This window comes from Ostrinia nubilalis, chromosome 28 (genome assembly GCF_963855985.1).
Source record: "Ostrinia nubilalis chromosome 28, ilOstNubi1.1, whole genome shotgun sequence".
Lineage (NCBI taxonomy): Eukaryota > Metazoa > Arthropoda > Insecta > Lepidoptera > Crambidae > Ostrinia > Ostrinia nubilalis.
Window position 1 is genome coordinate 1,858,853 of NC_087115.1, and position 23,586 is coordinate 1,882,438.

Here is a 23,586-nt window from a genome sequence, read left to right on the forward strand (position 1 = left end):
TATTTCACTGTGTTCTGGGCCTAAGTTAATTGGAAAAGGACAAATAATTGAGGCAATTTTCATAAACAGGTAATTATAATACCTAATTAGTGACTATCACTAAATACAGGAAAATGTGTAGTAGGTAATTGCGGGTATTTTGAACAGTTTAATTTGTATTTAATAGTTTGTTATTTGCTCTGATAAAAGTATTTTAAATACAATAAATAGGTCTTGAAAGATAGGCTTTGTGATACAATATTTTACATATTTTTTACATAAATCTGAATAAAAACAACCACCCACAAAGAGGACCGACGACCTGATAAAGGTAGGAAGGCTCTGGATGCAGGCCGCTACCAACCGTGCGATGTGGAAATCATTGGGGGAGGCCTATGTTCAGCAGACGTCCTGTGGCTGAAATGATGATGATGAATAACAGCTGAGTTAACCCATTTTTCCCGTGAATGTCGTAAGAGGTGACTAAGGGACGTTTAAGTGAAGATCAGCCTCCCCAACCCGTCTGGCCAGTGGGGAGTGTAGGTGTAGGTATAACTTCATTTAAGTACCTCTGGTAAATTAGAGAGAGTCGTGCTCCTGCAGTGGAGACTAAATGAACTGATAATGATGATGATGATGATGATGATAGTACACATGTCATATCACTAACTCATCACACTACCATCTATAAGGACAATCTGTTCAGGTGGGGATTCTTGGATGGCTCAAACTTGGAGTGCAAGTGTGGTTTTGTTCCCCAGTCGACGAAGCACATGATGTCGTGCCCTGCATGCCCAAACAACTACACGCAGGAAGATTTAATGAAGGCTACTGACTACGCCACTCTTGTGGCGGAGTTTTGGGCTGTATAGGTTTGTTGTCGACACGACAAGAATAATTTAAGACACTAACATCTGCCATTAAAAGGCATCGAACTTGCAACCGCTGGCTTTTACAGAACCACTAGGTACAATTAAGTCACTAAGTTGTATACAATATACAATATTCGTTGTCAACGCTGTACAATTAGAATTGTCTTTCAGTATGTTAAGTATGTTATATTCAGTTTAAATACATTATGTAAAATGCACACATTAAGTAGTTTAGTGCTATATCGCCTGAAAATGCAAAAGATAAAAACATAGAGACGCTGCGTAGCCAATTTAACACATTTTTTTGTTTGGTTTAACCGTGCCGTTGCAAAATTTAGACTTCATAAGATTGTTTTTTTTTTAAATGAAACAATTATTTTTGTGTTGCATACTCCATTTATTGAGGAAGGCTATAAGCTATGCTATACCATCACGCTAAGACCAATAGAAGCAGCTTAGAGCATTAATGAAAAATGTTGCAAGAAAGGGAAACCCACTTCTTTCAGGGCAATAAATGGGCCAGTGAAGCCAAGAGGCCAATATGATGAAGTGACAAAATATGAAATAAAAAAACAGGATACAAGAAGCTGAAGAAAGGGTTCTCATCATCATCAACAGGCCTTTACAGTCCACTGCTGGACTACGAGCCTCCTCCACTAGAGTGGAGGGTTTTTGCTATAATCCCCACGCTTGGCAGGCGGGTTGGAGATCGCAGTTTAAAAGATTGATGTTTTTCAGAGAAAGAAAGGGTAAATAATATTAACTATGTTAACATGTGTTTCGGCAGTTGCAGGTAAGATAGCCAGTTCCTGTGTGGTTGAGAAATTCAAGAGAAGCTCGTTTCCGCTTTGGGCCTGATCATCACTTTCTGTCAGGTGAGATCCCAAGATCTTCCACTGTATCTATACTAGTCTGTACTAATATTATAAATGCGAAAGTAACTCTGTCTGTCTGTCTCTCTTTCACGCCTAAACCACTGAACCGATTTCGATGAAATTTGGCAGGGACATAGTTTGAGTCCCGGGAAAGGACATAGGATAGTTTTAATCCCGGTTTTTGAAACAGGGACGCGCGCGATAAAGCTTTTCTGTGACAGACAAAATTCCACGCAGGCAAAGCCGCGGGCGGAAAGCTAGTGGTAAAATAATTATTTTTGTCAAAGGCTCTCTACGTTGTCACAAATTGTCTTTAAGGAATTAAGATACACTTAAAAAACATAAATAAAGTTACAAAACTTCTATGCATTTCCTACCCCCCTGAAAGTCATTCAGTGTACAGTCTACAACACAAGGTAAACACTGGTATCTTATCCAACTGTAATAGATCCTATTTTTTAGCAAAATTGTATACTACGATGCTGAAAACTGTACCATGGCCTTGGTACGACATACATATGATTATAACGTATGATACCATGTTTCATATCGTGTAGTAAGTAAGTACGACGCATTTTGTAGACTAGTGCAAGCCCACGGATTCGTCTATCTATTAATAAACTGCTGAGGAACGCCTCTGTCTGTCTATGGTATAGTCGAACCTTAACTTCGAACTCCTTCTATGTTCTTCTGATTAATTTCGTTGCGGGTCCAATGACAGTTTAACTTTCCCCCGGGACAAACTTGGCTTTCACTGGTTGGGTTATTGGCGGACAAGCTGTAGATCATGGCTACACAGGAGTTGCAGCGGTGAGAACGAGATGTAGGAATAGTCCCGTGCCTGTGCTCAAGTGGTAAGACCACCTACTTTAGACCCAGAAGTCCCGGGTTCGATTCCCAGTGGGGGCAGATTTTTCTGTTCGGTTTGGTTGGTGGTAGGACTTGTTCTAAGTCCACCTGGCTAGCTAGTAGCTACCACCATTTTACCTAAGTCTGTCGCCATAAAAACAATGTTAACAGCATTTTTGATTTCCAGTACGAGTAGTTAAAGATAAGATACCCAGTTCCTCTGTGGTTGAGGATTCCATGTGAAGCTCGCTTCCACCTTCGGCCTGATCATCACTTACCATTAGGTGAGATGCAGGCCAAAGGCTTGCCCGTTGTGGATAAAAAAAACATAACTGATGAAGATAGTCGAATTATCATTTTAGAAATTGAACTCTAGCTTTTAAAAAGCTCTTTTACAAGTGCCGTATTACTTTATCCCTACCACTGCTTGGGACATTAAATGGGCCAGTGCTGAGAAGAAGCAGCGCAAGAAACTCAGTCACAATAATCGTCAATTCTTTATCAAGGGTTTACTTAAGTATTTTAGGGACATTAATTTATTTATACTCGGTAACTAAAGAAAATTAATTTCAATTCACAAAAAATCATTTGCAAAATACGAGCTTTTTCATATTAAAGTAGGATTTCGACTGAATTGAAATTCAGTAGGAAAATTTCAAAAAAATTTGTAAGCTAGCAAGTAGGTATCTTACAAATTTTAGTTTTTTCTTGGGAATGACAATGCTAATTCCTTTAAAAAAATTGTAGATTAAGACAGAATTCAGCTACCATACGATACTTAAATAAACACATTTAAATATTATTATGTTTTATGTAAAAAAATATTTTCATTTTAGTAAAAAATTCAAATAAATGTCTTACAGCGTCGTTTTTTTTAAATATTTACTTCGCATTAGCAAATTGTTGTGAAATTAAGTCTTTTATACTATCGTTTACGCTTTTTAAAAAGCTCTATTTATATCAAAGTATAAAAAATCAGCTTTAGAGGCTTCGAGTTCACTATCTAATATGTACCTACTATTTTATATTATGTTTATAACACTTAGGTTTTATGAAGAAACTACGTAGATTAGTAGGTAGGATAACAAAGCTATAACGAAGCGATTTCGGACTTAAAACTGTCACGTACCTATGTCACTTTTTCTAAAGGGACAAGAAACATTATTATCACGAATCTGAACCAATTCGGATACAAATTGGTATTTATTAATCTACGTAAAAAACGTCTCTACTCTCTAAAGAGTTCTGAAACGAATAAAATTCCGTGTAGTCGAGCAAGGCGTAATTTTCAATTTTCCTTCTTTTGTTTTCCATAGTAGACGTACCTAAATGTTTTGAATTAATTTGAAAAATCTAATTTTTTTTTATTTCTTTGCTAATTTTTTGCCACAGGTGATATTTGCCACTTAAAATTTTTAACTATTTTTTAACATTGTTAAATTATTAATTACAATTTCTTTATTCACTTTTTTTTTTGTTATTTTATTCGATTAAGAAGACGCACTACTTTGTAAAACGTTATTTCAGTAAAATAATTTACAGCTTCAATACCTACCTAACAGAGTAGGTAATTGAAATGGCCATAATTTTCAATTTTCACTGGAAAAAGGCATAAACTTTTAGACTAACATTCAAAGTTGTGTTACAATAAAAATATTAGATTATCATCATTCAGAACGTTTAATTTGCGTCATAATGCGTCAAAAAGTAAGCAGAGAAAATACATTTTTTCCTTCAAAGTAGGTACAGCCTTTGCGGAACTAGATCAAACGGTCGGGAATTGGGTCACCGCAAAATCACCATTTTCATGGCAAGAGATTTGAGAATAAAACAAATGCCGTCCCTATCGCACCCCATAAAGAGGGACAGAGACGAGTTATCGATTAAACTACGTACTGGAAGACCTGAAAAGAGGTTTGACGTTTTGACGTTTCAAAAAAGAGGTTCGAAACAATTTAAGTTGCTAATTTACGTAACGTTTTAAATTTACAGTGAGGTGTTCGTTTTGTCAACATAAATACATATGTTTTATGTTTATAGCAGTTTGGTTACATTACAGATAACAATCGTTCAGTTGTTAGGAAAATCGATATTTTTTACAAAAAAAAAACATGACGTGGCTCACGAAAGAGGTTTTATGACGTTTCTTTTTTAAATGACAGCGTACCTGGTAAGGCTCGTCGGGCTTCCCTGGGTAAGAGGCGCTCCGTCTGTAGTCCGGTGGGCGCGGAGGAGCGGGCGCCCTACGCCACGGGGCGAAGGCCGACGGCTGTGGGGGCTGCGGCGCGGGCCATCTGTACTGTGGGGCGCGCCTGAAGGGGGCCCGATACTGCCTCTCGTCCTCTACGACGCTTGGCGCGCCGGGGTATTGAAGCTCGCCCATAAAGGCATGCGGCCAACCCGCCTGGAGGTTGGTCTTACACTGGCGATAACACATATCGGGTCGATGGAGCGGCGCGCGCAGCCCGCGTTCCATTTTCAAAATCCACACACGCTCGAACAAAAATTGTTGTATAATCTGTAATGACGTTTTAATTTTCTTTTCGACCTAATTTACGCGGGTTTTTTTCTGTCAAACGCCATTTTGGTTTTTTAATTAATTTGATTGTTTATTTTAAAGTGAAAATTAGATTTAATGCTTACCAAGTAGCAGAATTCAATTAATACTTCCGCAATACGGCAAAATTAAAACAAAATGCGGATATTACGGCATTTATACATAAATTAATCTCTTTAACTTCTAACTAACAGCAACAAAACAATATTAACAACTAGGCAACATAGTTTAGGCCATTTTTGTGCAAAAATCCACGAGTTTGTTTATTTCTGAAATGTAGGTCAGCCTGAATTGGGTCTAGAGCTTGTGAACCTATATTTTAGACCTACTATTCGCCAGTGGTACTGTTGGGAGATTGGTGCAGTGCACCAAAAGGGTTGCGCATTCAATTCTGAGCTAGTTAATAAGTTAAGTATTATGTAACTTTATATTATACTTTTTCTCTATTACATTTATTTAAAAAGAATATAGGTAACTAATAACCTTCGCCTTTATTTAAACAACTATGTCACTAGATTGTCTGGAAGAAATTGCTTGCCAGCGATAAGTCCGCGTATATTGTAAAGTTTCGACTTTTCTTATTACTTACTTTTATTTGTAAGTTTTTTTGTGGTGTAAATACAATAAAATGTATTCAGTCAGTTTTTTTATTCTTTTTGCATTTTAAAGCCGCCTAAAGATGTTTTTCAGCTTAATCCAAAGGTTGATTGGCAGAGAGTGCCAGTGCTCATACATTAAGTCTTACTTACTAATTAATGTATCTTAAAAACTATAGAAATAAATTAGCATAGCTATTTTTATAATGTTTATTGGTGATACAATTTCAGTTATTCGAAATCTTATTAACTAGGTAATGATTTACTTATTTTTAAGTTACGTGAAATTATTGAATCAAAGTCGACAAATAAATAAGTAAAAACATTATGTACTTGCAATAAAGCGAATCGCGCCTTTTAATAATATGTACGATAAATGTAGAGTCGACATTTTCTTTAACAAAAACTCATTGACTAATTAAAAAAGATCGGATTTTGAAATTAAAAAAAACACCTAACGGAATATAATTAGGTTTAATTATACTTAGTTAAAATTTAAAACAAATAAATATAAAATATAGAGGTAACGTCCCGCTACCAACCGGCCATTGTGGAAATCATTGGGGGAGGCCTATGTTCAGCAATGGACGTCTTGTGGCTGAAATGATGATGATGATGAGTGATAAGTTTTAACCACTTTCATAGATTTGTCACTTTAGGACTAATAGAGACGTTAAAAATAAACTGTTTAAGTATGTGGCGGTGTAAATAGTTAAACCCAACAGTTGAAGTTTTTAAGACTTAAAGTTGGTTAAGTTTAGTATGCATTTAACTAAATACTTATATCATCCACGAAATACTGGAAAGCTTACCAACTGCAATGCAGTTTGGCACGAGTATACGACCTACATAAAAGTGTTGGAAAATAAATGAATAAATACACGGGTTGATGTTTAAAAGTTACATAACACTGTACCTACTTATTTAATTTAATAAGGGTAGTATTTAACTGCAAGTCAGAAAATCATCCTTTTGCATACTAAAAAAATCCGAATTCTAAGCAAAAATACTGATTGCACAGCAAAATAATTACCTCAAAATGTTAAAATCTTAGCAGCAATTTAAGTTCGTGACGCATTGCTATCTATTAAAAAAGAGAAGCTATTAGATGAATGCATATCTAATAATAACTAGCGCACAGTAAATGTGTTACATTACATCAGTTATTTAAAAAATACTCTCAATTTTTTTATCGTGCACTGCAGTTTATCTAAATGAAATAGCATTTTATCTGTCATAATAATCGAACGTCCACGTTTGCGTTTTTCCCCAATAGGTATATTTTTGACAAATACCTACAATCAAAGACTTTACATTTATGGTGTCCCAAAAACCTTGTAACTATCGGAAGTCTATCTAAGGTAAAAATATCATGGTTTTCGAGATTTTTGAGTTTTTTTTTGTATTTAAAGATTTTTAGAAAATTGACACCTGTGATTGCGATGCCAGTAGGCCTAAGATGCGCGCATCGACAATGACATGATATGATAAGACAATTTTCGATCACGTAGATAATTTTATCATTTTCCCTAACATGGGACCATCGATAGAAAAGTCTATCGACAGCTATCGCGTGATAACCGAATTGTTGCCATATTAAGAAAAAATTGCGTTATTATGTTGGCCAACCTTGAAATATTTTAGCTCATTCGTTCAATCTCGTTCATTTCTGCTACTAATTCGGCTAAAAACACATATCTTAAAGCAGTGAGAACGTCATTAAAAAAAAGTTATATCAATTTTGTTGACATTACATGACTGCTTGATTGTATTTGTTTGTGTTTTTAAAATTGTATTTTTATGTTTCCAGTCTTATTTTTAATATTTCTAAAGTACGGAAAATATCAAACGAAGAGATAACCAAGTTTAAGAAAAACAATGAAGAATTCCTAATCATACCCATAGTTTAATACTAGATTAAAGAATGAAGTCTTCAAAATTAACAGAATAACCGAACTCCACTACCTACCCCATAATGCGAGGTTTACAGTAATTATTCAACTTACATGAAGCAGTCAGAAAGTTTATTGAGATTTGAGAAATAAAGTTACACTCATAAGTAGCAAAGTAAGTACCTAAAGTCTAAAATATTAGCTATACTCCGCAGATCTTGATTTTCATAAGTAACAGCACCGGAGAAAAGGAAAAATATCTTTATTCCTACAAATAAGCTTTCACCTTCTTTCCTATATTTATTTCACATAGTTCTTTCACCGTGTAATAATATTGTGATCAATATTTTGTATGTAAACTTAAAATACAAATAGGATTAAGTAAATGTTTCTATTTATGAACTGTTTATGTAATTGTAATATTTATAATTGTGTTTAAATAATATTCTTTCTTTTTTCAGACAGTGGATGAAGAAGTGTGGGATTATGAGTGATTATTTCATTCTAAAGCAGACATAATCAAGTCTTGCTCACTATCATGAAAATTTACAATAACAATCAGCAAGAAAAACTTCAAGGGTACTGGCTAGGCTAACCAATTCATGGAATTCTGTTTGTATTTGAATTTATAAATAGCTATTGTAAAACAAAAGTTTTCCAAATAAAGATTTTGTAAATAATGGTTGAATTATTTTGAAATTACACTGCAATAATGAATTTATTGCCTGCGTCCAGCGCCTTTCTGCTACCATTATGATGTCGTCGGTCCACCTTGTGGGTGGACGTCCCACGCTGCGTATTCCGGTACCCGGCCTCCACCCCAGAACCTTGCTGCCCCATCGGGCAACATGGAAAGTATTGGGGGAGGCCTAAGTTCAGCAGTGGACGTCCTATGGCTGAGATGATGATGAATTTATTATAATGGAATAAATTGTACAAGATTATCATCCTGTCACATTAAAGCCCTTAAAAAAGACCACATGGAGGATTGATAGTAATGTGGAATGTATGTATGGTATCACCATCAAGTTATAAAATTAGTAAAATTCATTTATTCTCATTGTTATTATAGCAAGTTTGATTACACATCCCACCCAATGCTAATTTCTGACAATGACCTTGCCACTGTTTGATGTAGACACAAGAAGCTCGGTCACCACATTCCGCCCCATTTTCAATAATTTTACAAGATTATGTACAGTACAGATGACAGTAGGTACTTAAATCAAGCTAAACACTGTGGGGTATCTCACGACATTTGCAACTTAATATGTATTGTCTGATGTACTGTTGACTGCCTACCTAAGTAGGTAAGTAATGGTTATTTTACAAGGTAGGTAATGTAATAATTAATATGTGGGTGGGACTGTGGGAGCACTAAGATTTTGCAGCTAGCGATTATAAACTGTCGCAAGATTCGCCTCACACTGATAAACTCTTGAACTAGAACTCAATCTCCACCTAGAAGTAAAAGTATCACAAAGGTGCTAGATTCCTTTCTTTGAATTTTACTAGCCTCAAATTAGTCGTAAAATGTCATTTACCATTATAAATGATAAATAAATAGAGTTAAAGTAGCTAGCAAAAAAGTTAATCTCCTATCGTCTTGCTATCGTGGGCAAGGATCGAGGACGATAAAAACACCACATCCTATCCTATCGTGATGTCAAAATATGATATAGTTAGCGCTTCATGTTAGGGCTTGCCAGGTTTATCACAAAAAAAAAAACAAATCTATCACTATCACATTTTGACAGATGACATGATAATTTTCGGGGTGCCATGTTAGCGCCGGTAGATAAAACGATATAGTGACGTAAAAATCGATATAACGCCGCGATAGCAGTTTATCACGGCGCGCATCTTAGCCCTGCATATTACGAATTGAATTTTCCTTTTCTTCTTTTTTTTTAAACTTTGGAACTACTTTTTGAATTTCATGAGAAAAACCAATCACAGATAGCATTTTTCTAAAAATAAAAATCGTTAATTATTGAGCAGGCCTATCGATAGTAAGGTTATCCATAGTTTTTGGGACATCTTGTATATGTATATGTCACCGTAAAATTGTGAATTCCATCAGATTATAGTCTGACGTAGTTAAATTAAAATCTAACCTAAAGTAACTCACTGTTAGTTTACAATCTAACGCATTATATTATAAACTGATAGAGTTCACAACTTCACGTTGACATAATAATAATATATATAGCTTAGCCATATCTACCACTTCGGGACAACATAAATATCGAAAAATGTGTAAAAGCTGGAAGATTTTTTAATATTTAAAATAGTTTTTACTTATTATGCTTAACTATAAAACCCATTTATAAGGAAAAAATAACTTAATTGTATGAAGTAGGTACAGAGTTGTGTTATTTAATAATTTACTTTCTGAAAAATGATTTCTTACTCTAACTTAGTTTACATCTTATTTGTTCAGCGCCAAAAGCTAAACTGGTCATTTGCATGACAATAAAAATCCGAAGTTAAAGACCTAATGAGAGGTACATTTTGTACGGCCAGTGGCGTAGCTTGGGGGGGGCAGGGGGGGCCATGGCCCCGGGCGGCATATGAAAGGGGGCGGCGGATAAGAAAAAAAACATTGCATGAACAAGAAAAAAAAAGGTCGACTATGTCTACGTTGAGACTAACAAATCTAGCTATACCAGGCCTGTTCATCTCCACGAGTTTACATCGAAAACAAAACACGCACGATGGCCCACCTACAGGATACTATTCGACAAGGTCTCACATACGAGCGAACATTGACTTACGCACGCGTATTCTTGTGTATGATGGAAGAAAATAAAGAAAATGGTGTACTAAATACTGTGCAGTATTTAACTGCCTAAATAATAATAAAAACACAGAATGTACTTTTTTAAGTTGCCTCAAGACACTGAGAGGTAAATAAGTAGTTAATATTATTCATGATAATTCATGCTAAATCATGTATTTCCTCCGCCATTTTCCGCAGTTTGGCACCTCACGTCACATCATTTTACCGAAGTCAGCCCTATAGCTTCGGCGCAGTGCCGATCACTGACGTTTGTCAACAAAATGGTGCTTGACTCTTGAGACAGGCTAAATTACACCATATTGTTAATGACATTGAGCATACATTTTTTTAAATACCTTCGCGAAGTAAAACTTCTGTACGTAGTACTTAATACTATTCTGTGGCTATACTGGCAATTGAAAATGAGATACAATTTGATATCGACGATTGTGTAAAAGATTTTGCTTTGAAAAAAGCACGAAGAGTAAATTTTTAATCTATTTTTTTAAGTAATAGTAACAAAAATATTTAAGGAGCTTACTTACCCCTCTAAAACTTGCGCCACAGATAATCTTTCGTGATTTCTCTTGTTACAAACCGAAATAAAAAAGTGGTTTGTAAATAGTTAAAGCCATATCTAAGCTACTTTTAAAACCGTGTATTTATTATATTCTGCAATTTAAAAAAATAGCTTCGATACATATTATACATTTTTCAAACCACTTTTTTAATTTCGGACGGGTCGCGAACTTGTAAAAAAAAAATGTTAATCCGGCATGCTCGAGCGCGATTTTTTTTATTTTTATTTTGAAGAATATAATCTAAAACTTACTAAAAATACAAAATCTGCCGGTTTCCGCATGACCGGAAGTGTGGAGAAGCCATTTCGTCTTCCTAAGAACGCGTTACGGCATATAAGTCGCGAACGATACATTTTACAAAAAAAAAGTTTAAATAAACATTTACGTTGGTTGTATCTATCGCTTTATTGGCATAAATTCCCCATTTTATCAAGGAGAAAGAAAGGAAAAAAAAAAGAAACCAAAAACCTTTTTCGGTCAGATTAAGAGTACCCACCAACATTTTTGTCAGATTAAAAAAATATGCTTTCAGGATACCGAGATAAACCTCCCCTATGAAAATCTGACGCGCTCGAGTATTTCAAAAAAACTTTTTTTTTTGCATTTTCATAAATTCATCGTAACTTATCGTCATCACGCCGAAATCGTCAGTTTTTTTAAAGGGAGCTTCCTTTTTTGATTACTTTATATGCCTACCCCCACCACGCAAACCGGCAGATTAGTATACCGTTGTTATCAGAGGCACTCGGGGCATACGTAGTATGAATATCTGACGCGCTCGAGAATGCCCAAGTAACTGTTTTTTTTAACATTTTTGAAAAACCGTACACGCCAAACCCACCGCTAAAATGGTTTTTGCCATACGAACTTTTCTTTTCGAAATTATTTTATCTTTCGATTTTGATAGGTCTCGACGGCGCCGTTGAATTACGCCATTTAGCTACCTCGCCTCCCTAACTATAATAAAGCTGAGCTATTTAAGAAAATCAAACTTCCTGTGGGTTTCAAGCAATTGCTTCTCTTTAATGTATTTTCCTTCTGAAGCAGTGCGTGGTAGTTTATTTTGACTTTCAACAAATAAGGTGAATAGTGTACCTGAAGTCCATTCAATATAATATTTAAACTTTAAAATATTTATAATTAAAATAAAGGGCGGCGGATTTCCGGACGGCCCCGGGCGGCGAAAAGCCACGCTACGCCACTGTGTACGGCAAAGTCATGCATACTCCATACATAGGTATTTTTAAGAGCCTTCGTGATTTGTCTGTATACTGGTAGAAAAATGTGTCAAGGCCATCTTTAGAAGCACAGGCTGAAGGAAAGTCACGTTAAAGAAACATATTACGTTGAAAGTAGGCTGTAGGTTATGTACCTACATAGGCGTAAATTATTAATTTGTTGTAAAAATCCGTAATGTCCAAATAAATAATGATAATACTGTAATGATAGTTATAAGTGTGGAAAATAAATAAATAAATAAAAAAAATAACTAAAAAATATGTAATTTTAATTTTAACAACTAATAAAAACAATACTGAATAATCTCCAAACTTTTAAAACTCAAAGATAGCGCCACTTCGAAACAAATTCACCATGCACCATCACTTTTCCGCCCACTGAAAGTGTATCACGTAGTACCGGAAAATTCAACTAGATGGCGCTAGTGGAGTGCCATCTAGCGGTAGAAAATGTAACTACGTGTTTATTTTATTTTTAGTCTTTGATTTTTGTTTTAAATAAAATAAAACACTGTCATAATCGAAAGACGTAGTATGGGCATTGGGCAGGCCCCCCATGTGGACCGACGATCTGGTGAAGGTCACGGGAAGTTCCTGAATGCGGCCCAGGACCGGTCGTTAAGGTAAATCTTGGAGGAGGCCTTAGTCCAGCAGTGGACGTCATTTGGCTGAAACAAACTTTTAAATTAATCTTTTTCATTTAAGTAAGAATAAAAATCCTCTAAAATCTTTCGTCCTTGAACTTGCTACTAAATCCGCCAGTTCTTGGCTCACTAATCTATCTATTGGATGATAATGAGGACTTAACGCAAAAGGCATCATCTAATAGGGCTTAGGGTATGATCCCGGAAGTACCTAATAGCTAGGGTTGCCAGCCGATCGGGAAATCTGAAAATTTCGGGATAAAGTTTGCCTTGTTCCGTGTCCAATATCTAAAGGTAAGCTTTGTAGTATGGATAGGTACAGGACAAATTACACCTAGACCAATAAAAACACTTTTTTTATTTGCACCTGATTATAGTATGAACCTGCAACCACTGTCAGCATTTGAAATCCGGTACGCGAAGACCTAATTAAAAATTAACTAGGCTATCAAGTTCACTTTGTTTATTGCGACATACAATGTATATCTTCAGAAGTTTGTGCACTTGAATATCCCGAGGTGATTTTTAGATTTGTCACAATGATACAAGTACATAATTAAGTACTGTTTAAATATACCCAAGTACCTCGTAGCCCTCGTAGGGCTCTTTTTTTGCTATGCTATAGCATAATCTAAATCAAAACATATTTTTCCTGGAAAGGAATTTCCACAACCAAGTCTGACAACCCTATTTTATTGTTGATAACAGAGTCACTGTCAGATATTGAGCACTGATAAGAGCGTTAACAACAAGCTGTAAAGATGTATAACAACTTTAATAATCTCTCTAATAAGTTATTGGCTAAGATTAAGCTACGGACAGAAGGGACAACGTTATTAGATTATCGCCCGTATTCACAAACATCACTATGAGGTCTCACAGTGCGCGTGGACGGACAGGGTGACACACGAACCAATCACAGAGCTCTATTCAATGTTGTGCGTTCGATTTGCTGCTTCACAGAAGCAAGCATCGTTTGTGAATACGGACGTAAAAGTCCTACCAGCTTACTTAAGATGGGCACCATGATAAAATTCTATCGATGATTTTAGACGACAAATGTATGGGCTTATGACGTAAAATCGATAAAAGATTATCGCGGGGCGCATCCTATGCCTATTGGCCTTTGGCGCAGAAAAGTTCTCGAGTGGCGACCACGGGCCGGAAGACGGTAGTGTGGGCAGGCCAACTCGATGGTCCAACATTCTGGCGAAGGTTGCTTCCCGCAACCTTGATGCAGGCAGTGCAGGACCACAGGCAATCCTTAGGGGAAGAATTTATCCAGCAGTAGACGTTAGGCCTTGTCCCACGGAGAATTTTTTTGCAGGAACTGTTTTTTGCCGTGGCAACAAGACCTTATCCTGGCTACACAGAAGTTGCAGCGGTGGGAAAGTGAGGTGGGAATAGTCCCAAACCCCTATTCGGCCGAAACGAACAATCGATCCTTCCATATAACCTCACAATCTAAAAAAGCATTATAACAACGGTGACTCATCTACGCTATTAATCTTTGTATTACCACTTTATCGCTACAATAACATTGGACCAGTGTCATTTTACTCGGCATTCAACGAACACGTGTGTTGACAACAAACTGGTGGGAAAACAGTTCCAAAATGACAGAGTTCAATCCTACAGGTTAGTGGTAAAAGTACATTTAATTTTGCGGTATTAAATAATGTTAAACTTACCTCAACTTTAGTAGGAAATGAAAGTTAAGAACTAGGAAACACGAACGTGTTTTGTTCGGTAAATTCAGCGAATTTATGTGTACAAGTGTGGTTGAATGAATGAAGTTATCTTACATGAAAAGCAATATAATTTAATACCTAAGTAAGCATACTTTATTTACCAATAAAGTTTGAGTGCACTGTAATTTAGATTAACTAAGTATTGTTTGATGATTATTTGCCCGTCACCAAAGCGGCTGGGCCAGCCAATGGATTGGATACGCACATCTTGTACTTACATAATTCGAAGTAGGTACGAGTCTGACCTACAATATCCGCTGGTCACTAGTGTCACAGAATAAGTACTAGTACTTGCTAGTACCTAAATAATCACAGAACAGAATACCTACCTCATGAACTCGACTACACAATAACAACGGAGGAATCACTCTCACCGGAGGGCATGTTGTTTACTCATTTATAGAAATAGATAGCGATTCTCACTCTGTCGAGCTAGTGATATCAGCAATAGTAAATAGTCACCTATTTGTAACTCCAATCTATGCAATTAAAAAGCATGTCAGCTCATTTGAAAGAGCTCTTACACTAACTCAGTTTTGCTGAAAATGTAAACTTCTTTTGGTGGGGAAAGTTGTTCCATTAGAACCGTACAAACAATCCTTTTTGTTTGATCCATACTTAAAGCGACACCTGATACACTGGGCTATTCCCACCTCTCGTTCCCACCGCTGCAACTCCTGTGTAGCCAGGATCTACAGCTTAACCGCCAATAAAAACCCAACCAGTGAAGGTCAAGTTTGTCCCGGGGTTTTAAACTGTCATTGGACCCGCAACGAAATGAAATTGAAGAACATAGAGGAGTTTGAAGTTAAGGTTCGACTTCCCTCCAGTGCAAAGCGAATGACGGTTGACAAAACCCTGTATAAATCGTCTAACGTGTGTTTCAGAACACCAGCATGTCCGCTATAATCCTCTAAAAGATGAGTGGATCCTGGTGTCTCCTCATCGCTGCCTGCGGCCGTGGAGCGGACAGACCGAGAGTGGTCAGGAGGAGCAGGCATCAGACCCGAATAACCCTCTGAAAGCTGGCGCTGTTAGAGCTAATGGCCAGGTACAACACTTCAGTATTCATCATCATTATCAGCTGTGCTTGAAATTCTATTATGGAGGCAGCGTACCAGCAAGCGTACGACGTCCGTCCATAAGGAGGACAGATGACTTTTGGTAGCAGGTAAGGCGCTGGATGCAGGCCGCTACCATCCGGCCAACCTGGAAATCATTGGGGGAGGCCTAGGCTATGTTCAGCAGTGGACGTCCTGTGGCCTTCCCCTACATGCTATTTTTACCTTGTTGCATCCAACTTCTGCCAGTGACATTGCACCTCGAATTACAAATGATCATCATCAGCAGATCATATTTGGTTTCCACTGCAGCAGCAGATCGTTTCCAATTACATCATCATCATTTCAGCTACATGACGTCCACTGCTGGACAAAGGCCTCCCCCAATGTTTTTCACATCACCCGGTCGGTAGCGGTCTGCATCCAGCGCCTTCCTGCTACCTTTATAAGGTCGTCGTCGTCGTTTCCAACTTCCCAGACGCAAATGGAGGATTTGCCCAATACCTACTTAAAATTAGAAATATGAACCTACTCATTATTTTCTCTACCTTACCTTAAACTTTATTTTCAGCGAAACCCAGTCTACACGTCGACCTACGTGTTCCCGAACGACTTCCCAGCTCTCTTGGAGAGAGTGCCCGAGCCTCCGACGCCTGATCATCCACTGTTCCAAGCCAGCCAGGCTAAAGGAACCTGCAGGTATCAAGCCCGGATTTCATTAAAGCAGAGAAGAGCTCTTAGTCTGGTCTGCGAGCACGTAGAATTTTGTCCAATGACCCCAAGCTCTACCCATCCTTATTGCTCGCGCGTAATTACGTTGCTGTCGCGCTCGCACACTCACTGCGGGCGCCCGTCGCACAGTCGCAATATAATTACGCGCGAGCGATAAAGATGGGTAGCTTGGGGTCATTGGACAAATTTTTTACATGCTCACAGACCGGGCTTTTACTAATTTAACTTACAAACAATGTAAAGTACTAACCTCATTTTTCAGAGTGATGTGCTTCCACCCTGAATCATCAATGACCATACCCCTGATGACCGTTGAAGAAATACTGGCAGTTATTGAAGAGTGAGTAATGAACCAGACATTCAATTTCAATATTGAGACCATCATAAAAGACTCTTCCATAGATCGTGCCATCCACGAAGACGCGCCCCACCAATTTTTGGTCGAGGGAAGCGCGGGGTGCAGTTTAATCCGGGCAATTCGAGCGTTATTATTGTAGTGTGCGTGTGCACTCATGAATAATTTTGCGTGTACCGATAACACTCTAAAATTAGCGTAAGAATGGTGAGGCGCGTCTTCGTGGATGACACGATCTATACTTACAGATGACTTGAGATTGATTTGAGTTTTTAACTTTGGTAATATTTATGGACCTTCGTCTCCAATGCAGGAGCACGAGGCTCTCTGTTTTACTTGCCAGAGGCAAATGGAGGATTTGGCTTTGGCGGTTGGCGGCTTATTCCACTATTCCCCGTTGACAATCCCCGTCAAAAGTTCATTAATCCCCATTGCGTAAAAAATAAAATCCTAATATAACGGGGATTAATGCACTTTTTAGTTCATTATTCTCCATTATAAGCTCCAATTGGCGTTTTGGCGTTAACGAGGATTATTGAACAAAAATTTCACTAATCCCCGTTGAAGGGGATTGTCAACAGGGAATAGTGGAATAAGCCGATTTGGCCTGCACTCCCCAAGCTGGTCAGACGGGTTAGAGGTTTGGTAGGGAAGAGCATCTATTACTTACTATCATCATCATCATTTCAGCCACAGGCTGGACGACCACTGCTGAATATAGGCCTCCCCCAATGATTACCAGATTGGCCGGTTGGTAGCGGCCTGCATCCAGCGCCATCCTGCTACCTTATACGAGGGCGTCTATCCACCACCACTTATCATGTTTGAAACCTTTTATGTTTAGATGGGTGAACCAAATGAAAGAGCTGGGTCGTCGATACACCTGGGTGCAGATCTTCGAGAATAAGGGCGCTGTGATGGGGTGCTCCAACCCCCACCCCCACTGCCAGATTTGGGCCTCCAGTTTTATGCCAAACGAGCCACGAGTGAAGGACAGGTAAAAAATAAATATTTTTGCAGTTTAAAGGCACATAGCACGCTTATCAAACCGAAAAGGGATCAACACCGTATCGCCTTTAACCGTGGTATCAATATCAACTCGACGCGAAGCGTTTACGTTACGGTGCGGATAAGTGTGCGTTGAAGTACGGAGTTCCATACAAAAAATACTAACTGCCTCGGTTACGAATACGATCCATTTCCGGATTGATAAGTGTGCTTCGTCCTTTAATCATCAATTCAGCCTAAAGCCCGATATTCACCAAAGGCGAAGAGACAAGAGGATATAGGTACGGCAGGGGTGGCCAACTTGATTAGACATCTAACACTTACATACTTCTTGAAATCTTAAATGGAACAGCATAGTTTAGTAGGTACACAATTATTATGTATAGTATTTTTTGCCTTGCCACGTTCGACTGGACTAATATTCGTTCGACCGGTTGGCCACCCCTGATATATGGGACTATTCCCACCTTACATTCCTAACACAGTGGAAGGCTATAAAAAATATTTATAACAATTGCTAGAGCCTGGTCCGTGAGCACGTAGAATTTTGTCCAATGACCCCAAGCTACCCATCCTTATCGCTTGCGCGTAATTATGTTGCTGTCGCGACTGTGCGACGGGCGCCCGCAGTGAGTGTGCGAGCGTGCTCACGGACAAGGCTTTAGCAATTGAAAGAAAAGATTTATCTACAACCCGATCGAGCGAAGGTTAGGTGCGCACCTAGCTGGAATGCGAGGCTCCTTCGCACTCACCCGCACACCTCCCCGCGTTCGCCCTGTCTGTACTAGAGCGTCGATGTGACGTCACGCCTGCCAGGTACGCAGTTAACTCGATCGGGTTCTAGTTTATCTAAGGCCCAGAACAGACGGTGAAACGCAACTGCAACGAAACTGCAACTGCTAGTTACTTTTGAGTTGCATCTAAGTTTCTGCCATAGCGTCCGTTGAGAGACCACACATGACGCGACCAGTTTGAAACGTTCAGTTTCAGTTTCATTCGTAAGAATCATCAGAGAGTTGCAGTTTCGTTGCAGTTGCGTTTCACCGTCTGTTCTGGGCCTAAGACAAATTGGTAAAGAAATTAACAACCAAATAAAATAAATAATTTTTATTAGTCTTTTTCAATGTTGCTAATTCTTACAAATCTAATTAAAATTCTCATGTCACAATGTACGTAACACAAGTACAACTCCGAAATACGGATGTTATGGATATGTAGTTTCGGTTATGGATATGGTTACGGATATAGGAATAATATTATACCGGTTTCGGTTACGGTTACGGATATCTGTGCTTTAGAATGCAATTTGCCAAACTAAATAAAAATATTCTTCTTTCTTTCTTTCTTTCAATAGTTGTCCAACACGGTTCATTCATGCACATGCACACTTTACATCCAATAAAAAGTAATAAAAAAATAAAAATTGATAAAGGTAAATCAGGCTGTTATGGCTTTAATTATGTTATACAAAAAACAATTTAAACTGTCTACATCTGAAACTATCCGAAACGTTTGAATCGGTTACGGTTTCGGATATTTTTTTATTTCGGATATCCGAAAGTTTCGGTTACGGTTACGGATATCCATAACATCCCTGCTCCGAAACACCATTTGGCCCGTTTTCCACCAAGGCGGAGTGGTGCGGAGTACTTTAGTAGTATTTTCTAGCTTCTTTATTAAAATTCGACAACATGAAACACACAAAAACAATTTTGTTCGTTAACGGTAATAACATAAGATCCATTTTCTTGCTTAGGATTGTGTACGTTTTGGACATAACTACTGTATCACACTTTACGTTAGAATCACTAGCTAACTCTTTTAATTTGTTACACTCAGACCGAGCTCTCAACTTCACTTCGTCATCACCCAAATTACCCGGATATGCTTCTGAAACGTGAATGGAGTTATCAGTAATTCCAACGCACACTTTTACACTAATGCTGGAATGTACCTTTGGACTCTCTGGAGACTCACTTGGAACACTTTCTAGTTCATTCCCATGGCTTTCTATGATTATAATACATGGTCTGTCATTTTTGTACTCAGTATGACGTAGCATCGAAGAATCTTTCAATTTACAAAACAAAAATTCAATCCAATTCTTCAAAACAATCGCAACGGTCTCCTTTTTGATGCAAAAATTGAATCCCAGTTCTATCAACGGTTTATTCCTTCGTAACTTTATAACAGTTAATAGGAATTGATCGAGCAGTGTTAGTGACTTCTTAGTATTATGAAACTTATTAACATCATAAACGCCATCTCCTAAAAGTTTAAAAGTGTCGGTGAATTGTTGGTAATCTGCAAAACCCGTGTAATATTTTACTTCGGCAGGATTTGTTGTGTCCATTAAATTGTCAATTGAAAAAATTCTTTTCTGTTTTTCAATCGTCGAGCATTGGCACAGGTTGCATTGTACCATAGCATCTGTTTGAAATTGAATATTATTTTGCATAGTTTTCCTTGAATCTTCGTTTTGATGATCATCAGTGTAAGATACTTCACAAATTGCAGATGGTATTGGAACCAGATAACTTGTATTTGGAGTCATTATATTTTGATTTTGATTTGAGCTGCAGAGATCGGTCCCTGGAGATACATTAGTGTTAGAAGCCAAATATTTACGTACCTTTTCGCATATAATTAAATCCACATTGTCCGATGGTAACTTGCGTTTTGGCTTCGCTGCAGGTGTACTTTTCTTAATTTTTATTTCTTTAAGGTTATTAAGTATTGTGTTAATGTTATTGTTGATATTAATAGTTATAGGTTGCTTATTGCAAGGCTTATTGGTATTAGAAGTCAGGTATTTGAGTTTTTTGTTCAGAATTAAATTCAGATTATCCTTATTGATCTTGCTTATGTTGCGTTTTAATTTTGTTGGTAATGAACCAATTTTCTGAACTTTTAAAACTTTAAGGTTCTTGCGTACAGGGTAGACTTTATTTTTATTATCATTTATAGTCGATGCATCACAGATTTGACCTTCTAAAGTCGGGATTTCCACGTCACGCTTCTCTTTTTCATCGTTCATGGGTGCTGGGACGGTGAATTTCTTTCTAACACTCCCTTTTGGTCGCCCCCACGGGTTTCCTGGTTTATTCCATGGGAAGATACTTGGCACGGCAGTTTTTTTCAACTGTGGTCTGGCTGAAATAGTAATAATTAAAATTATTTACTTTAAAAAACTGTAACCTAAACAAAATATTCCACTAAAAGACTAGTCTGCAGGGTGTCTTAAGTTACTTTACTAAAGTTATCTATAATATATAAAGCTTCTATATCTATAAAAGCGAAAGGTCACCGATTGACTGACTCAAATCACTCATCACGAAATCTCAGAAACTAAAATTTTGCATGGAGGTTTCTTTTAGAACGAAGGTGCTCACTAAGAACGGATTTTACTAAACTGCACCCCTAACTGGGGGTAAAGCTATTAATAAATAATTCTTACGTCTTTGCAATACCGAATCCTGCGGCATCACAAAATCGTCATCCGTGAAGTGGCGTTTGCACACTACGCTGTGTTTCGACGGAGTAAAGTCAGGTCTGCGAATGGCTTCAACCCACTGTTTTGTTCGATCTGCATCTGCAGGGAACTTATGCCCGCCTATCCTATTTGAACACATAGGCACTGCACAACATTCTGGCATTTTAGATACTATTTCAAAATGTTTGGTACTTTGGTTCACTGAGAAAAACCACCCAGAGACCCCAGGTAAATCATACTGTCAATGTCAGTCTGCAGCAGTGTTGCCAGTCGGGTCTAGTCAGAAATTACCAGAAATATAAAAAAAGTAACCTTTTTGAATAAAAAGTAACCTTCATACGAGGGGGGGGGGGGGGGGGTGCGGAGCGATGATTGTGTAATGTTGTTAAATACAATTGATCATCTAAATTCGAAAAGTGACCAGTCGTATAAAAACGTTTCATGGATTTGCGTTTTATTATCGAAAAACATTCGCTAAAACTCATTTTTTTTAACAAATAATAAATCAAATTCAAGTTTAAATGCACTTTATGACATAATTTTTAAATTGTCACTATTAATATTTTTTACTGAATTACCTGTAAAAGTTAATTCTACAATTTCTGAAAAATCACCTAAAAGTAACCTTTTCATTAGTGTAACCTAAAAGTAACCACTGCAGTTCAAAAGTAACCTAAAAGGTTACAAAAATAACCTTCTGGCAACACTGGTCTGCAGTCATCATTTAATCAATTGTCAAAAATCCCATGACTACCAACATTATAAGAAAAAAATAGTAGAATATTTTTCTTAATTCTGGCAATCTTCTATAAAAAAAAATTATACTTAAAGGTCGGGCAGCGAGAGTTGAGGCTTGAGGCGATCGAAAAAAGCAAAGATGAGTGTTTCTGTGATGAAAAAAGCGAGACTAAAATCGCTTGTCTGTCAGACTACGCAAGACTGTAAGAAGTAATTTATTCTCTTTTGTTTTTCCAGAACTCAAAAGCAGTACTTCACTCAATATGGTAAACCTCTGCTCGTAGATTACCTAGAGCAAGAGCTAGTAAAAAAGGTACTTAATGTTTTTTCGATTTTTTTTTTACTTTATGAGCTAGATTTTTACAAAAATTTATAATCTTGTAAAAATAATGATTTTTTTCTTTTCAAATTCAACTTTCTACTTATTTGTTCCAGGACCGTATAGTTATTCAAAATGCTGAGTGGGTAGCTCTCGTGCCATATTGGGCAGCTTGGCCTTACGAAACTATGCTGCTCCCGAAGAATGGACAACCTCAGAGGCTAACAGACCTTAACGACGAACAAAAAAAGGATTTGGCAGAAATTATAAAGGGTTTGAATACGAAATACGATAATTTGTTCAAGTGCAGCTTCCCGTACTGTATGGGTTGGCATGGTAAGTAGTCATTTAAATAAATAAATTAGTAATTGAAAAAATGCAAAAAAAATATCTAAAACAATTTTATAAATATCTTAATAATTATGCTTTACTTATTCATTCGATCAATAATTTGTCTATTGGGAAAATTATGTTACCTAAAATAATTCAAATCTAACTAGTTACCTACGTTGAACAAAGCTTAGGATCAGCACTGATTTAAATTATGTAAATTAATAACATTCCTTCTTATTCCCCGCTAAGAGGCTTTCGCAGGCAGCATTGAATTTTATTTATTACGAAAATTAATACCTATTTGAAATAGTTATTGCAACTATGAACTAGATTATTTGTCTAGAATTTCAGTAATTTACAATTCATTTAGTAGATGCGTTTTGCAGTAAAGATTCTCAAGTTTATATTTTCTGCTTGTATAGGTGCACCCACTGGTCCAGGCCACACACCAAGAGATTCTCCGCACTGGTTACTTCACGGCCTCTATCTTCCACCGCTGCTTCGCTCTGCTACTGTAAAAAAGTTCATGGTGGGGTACGAAATGTTAGCGCAGCCACAGCGTGACCTGACTCCAGAACAGGCTGCCCATACGCTGAGAGAGTGTGATACAGTACATTATAAACTCAAGAAGTGATTCAATAAGACGAAGTAAAGTTGTCGGTGTTTTTGTTAATTTTTTGTTATATTTTTTTTATTATAAATATTTTATTAAGCTGTTTCTTTTTTATTGTCCCTTCATATTGTTCTACATGCAAGATGCAACATACCTATCTGTTTTATACCATTGCTAAAAAAATGTTTTTTAAAGTTCTGAGAAATACAGTTAAGATTTAGAACTTTATTAAAATAGGTCGGTCCGTACTGAACTGAGGGAGCATGTAGGCGGAACTGTGGCTTCACTAATAATATTTACGAATCGATTATTATGATT

At 37.3% G+C, this 23,586-nt stretch overlaps 2 protein-coding genes and 1 long non-coding RNA gene across 3 annotated transcripts in view; 2 read left to right on the forward strand and 1 right to left on the reverse strand.

The window, feature by feature from the left end:
• The window catches only part of LOC135085188 (uncharacterized), a 66,388-nt gene extending 61,337 nt beyond the window's left edge, over positions 1-5,051 (reverse strand). Inside the window, exon 1 of the mRNA XM_063979940.1 lies at positions 4,743-5,051. Coding sequence (XP_063836010.1) covers positions 4,743-5,051 — 309 coding nt within the window. The remainder of the gene's footprint in view (positions 1-4,742) is intronic.
• A 2,225-nt stretch (positions 5,052-7,276) lies between these two features.
• On the forward strand, positions 7,277-8,300 carry LOC135085257 (uncharacterized). Its single transcript, XR_010260048.1, has 2 exons — positions 7,277-7,795; positions 8,082-8,300. It is a non-coding gene; the product is annotated as an uncharacterized LOC135085257 (long non-coding RNA).
• A 6,124-nt stretch (positions 8,301-14,424) lies between these two features.
• LOC135085474 (probable galactose-1-phosphate uridylyltransferase) lies at positions 14,425-23,367 on the forward strand. The gene is made up of 8 exons (XM_063980266.1): positions 14,425-14,503; positions 15,504-15,667; positions 16,249-16,376; positions 16,672-16,749; positions 17,609-17,761; positions 22,241-22,316; positions 22,439-22,658; positions 23,078-23,367. Exons 1-8 carry the CDS (start codon positions 14,482-14,484, stop codon positions 23,287-23,289), a joined length of 1,053 nt encoding a protein of 350 aa, XP_063836336.1. The 5' UTR covers positions 14,425-14,481; the 3' UTR covers positions 23,290-23,367.
• The last annotated feature ends 219 nt before the right edge of the window (positions 23,368-23,586 follow it).

Bases quoted from the DNA above. Each gene is read 5' to 3' on its own strand.
- LOC135085474 (XM_063980266.1), top strand. From the start codon at position 14,482: ATGACAGAGTTCAATCCTACAG. The intron at 16,750-17,608 runs GTGAGTAATGAA...TTTTATGTTTAG, and splicing joins ATACTGGCAGTTATTGAAGA to ATGGGTGAACCAAATGAAAG. The intron at 22,317-22,438 runs GTACTTAATGTT...TATTTGTTCCAG, and splicing joins AGCAAGAGCTAGTAAAAAAG to GACCGTATAGTTATTCAAAA.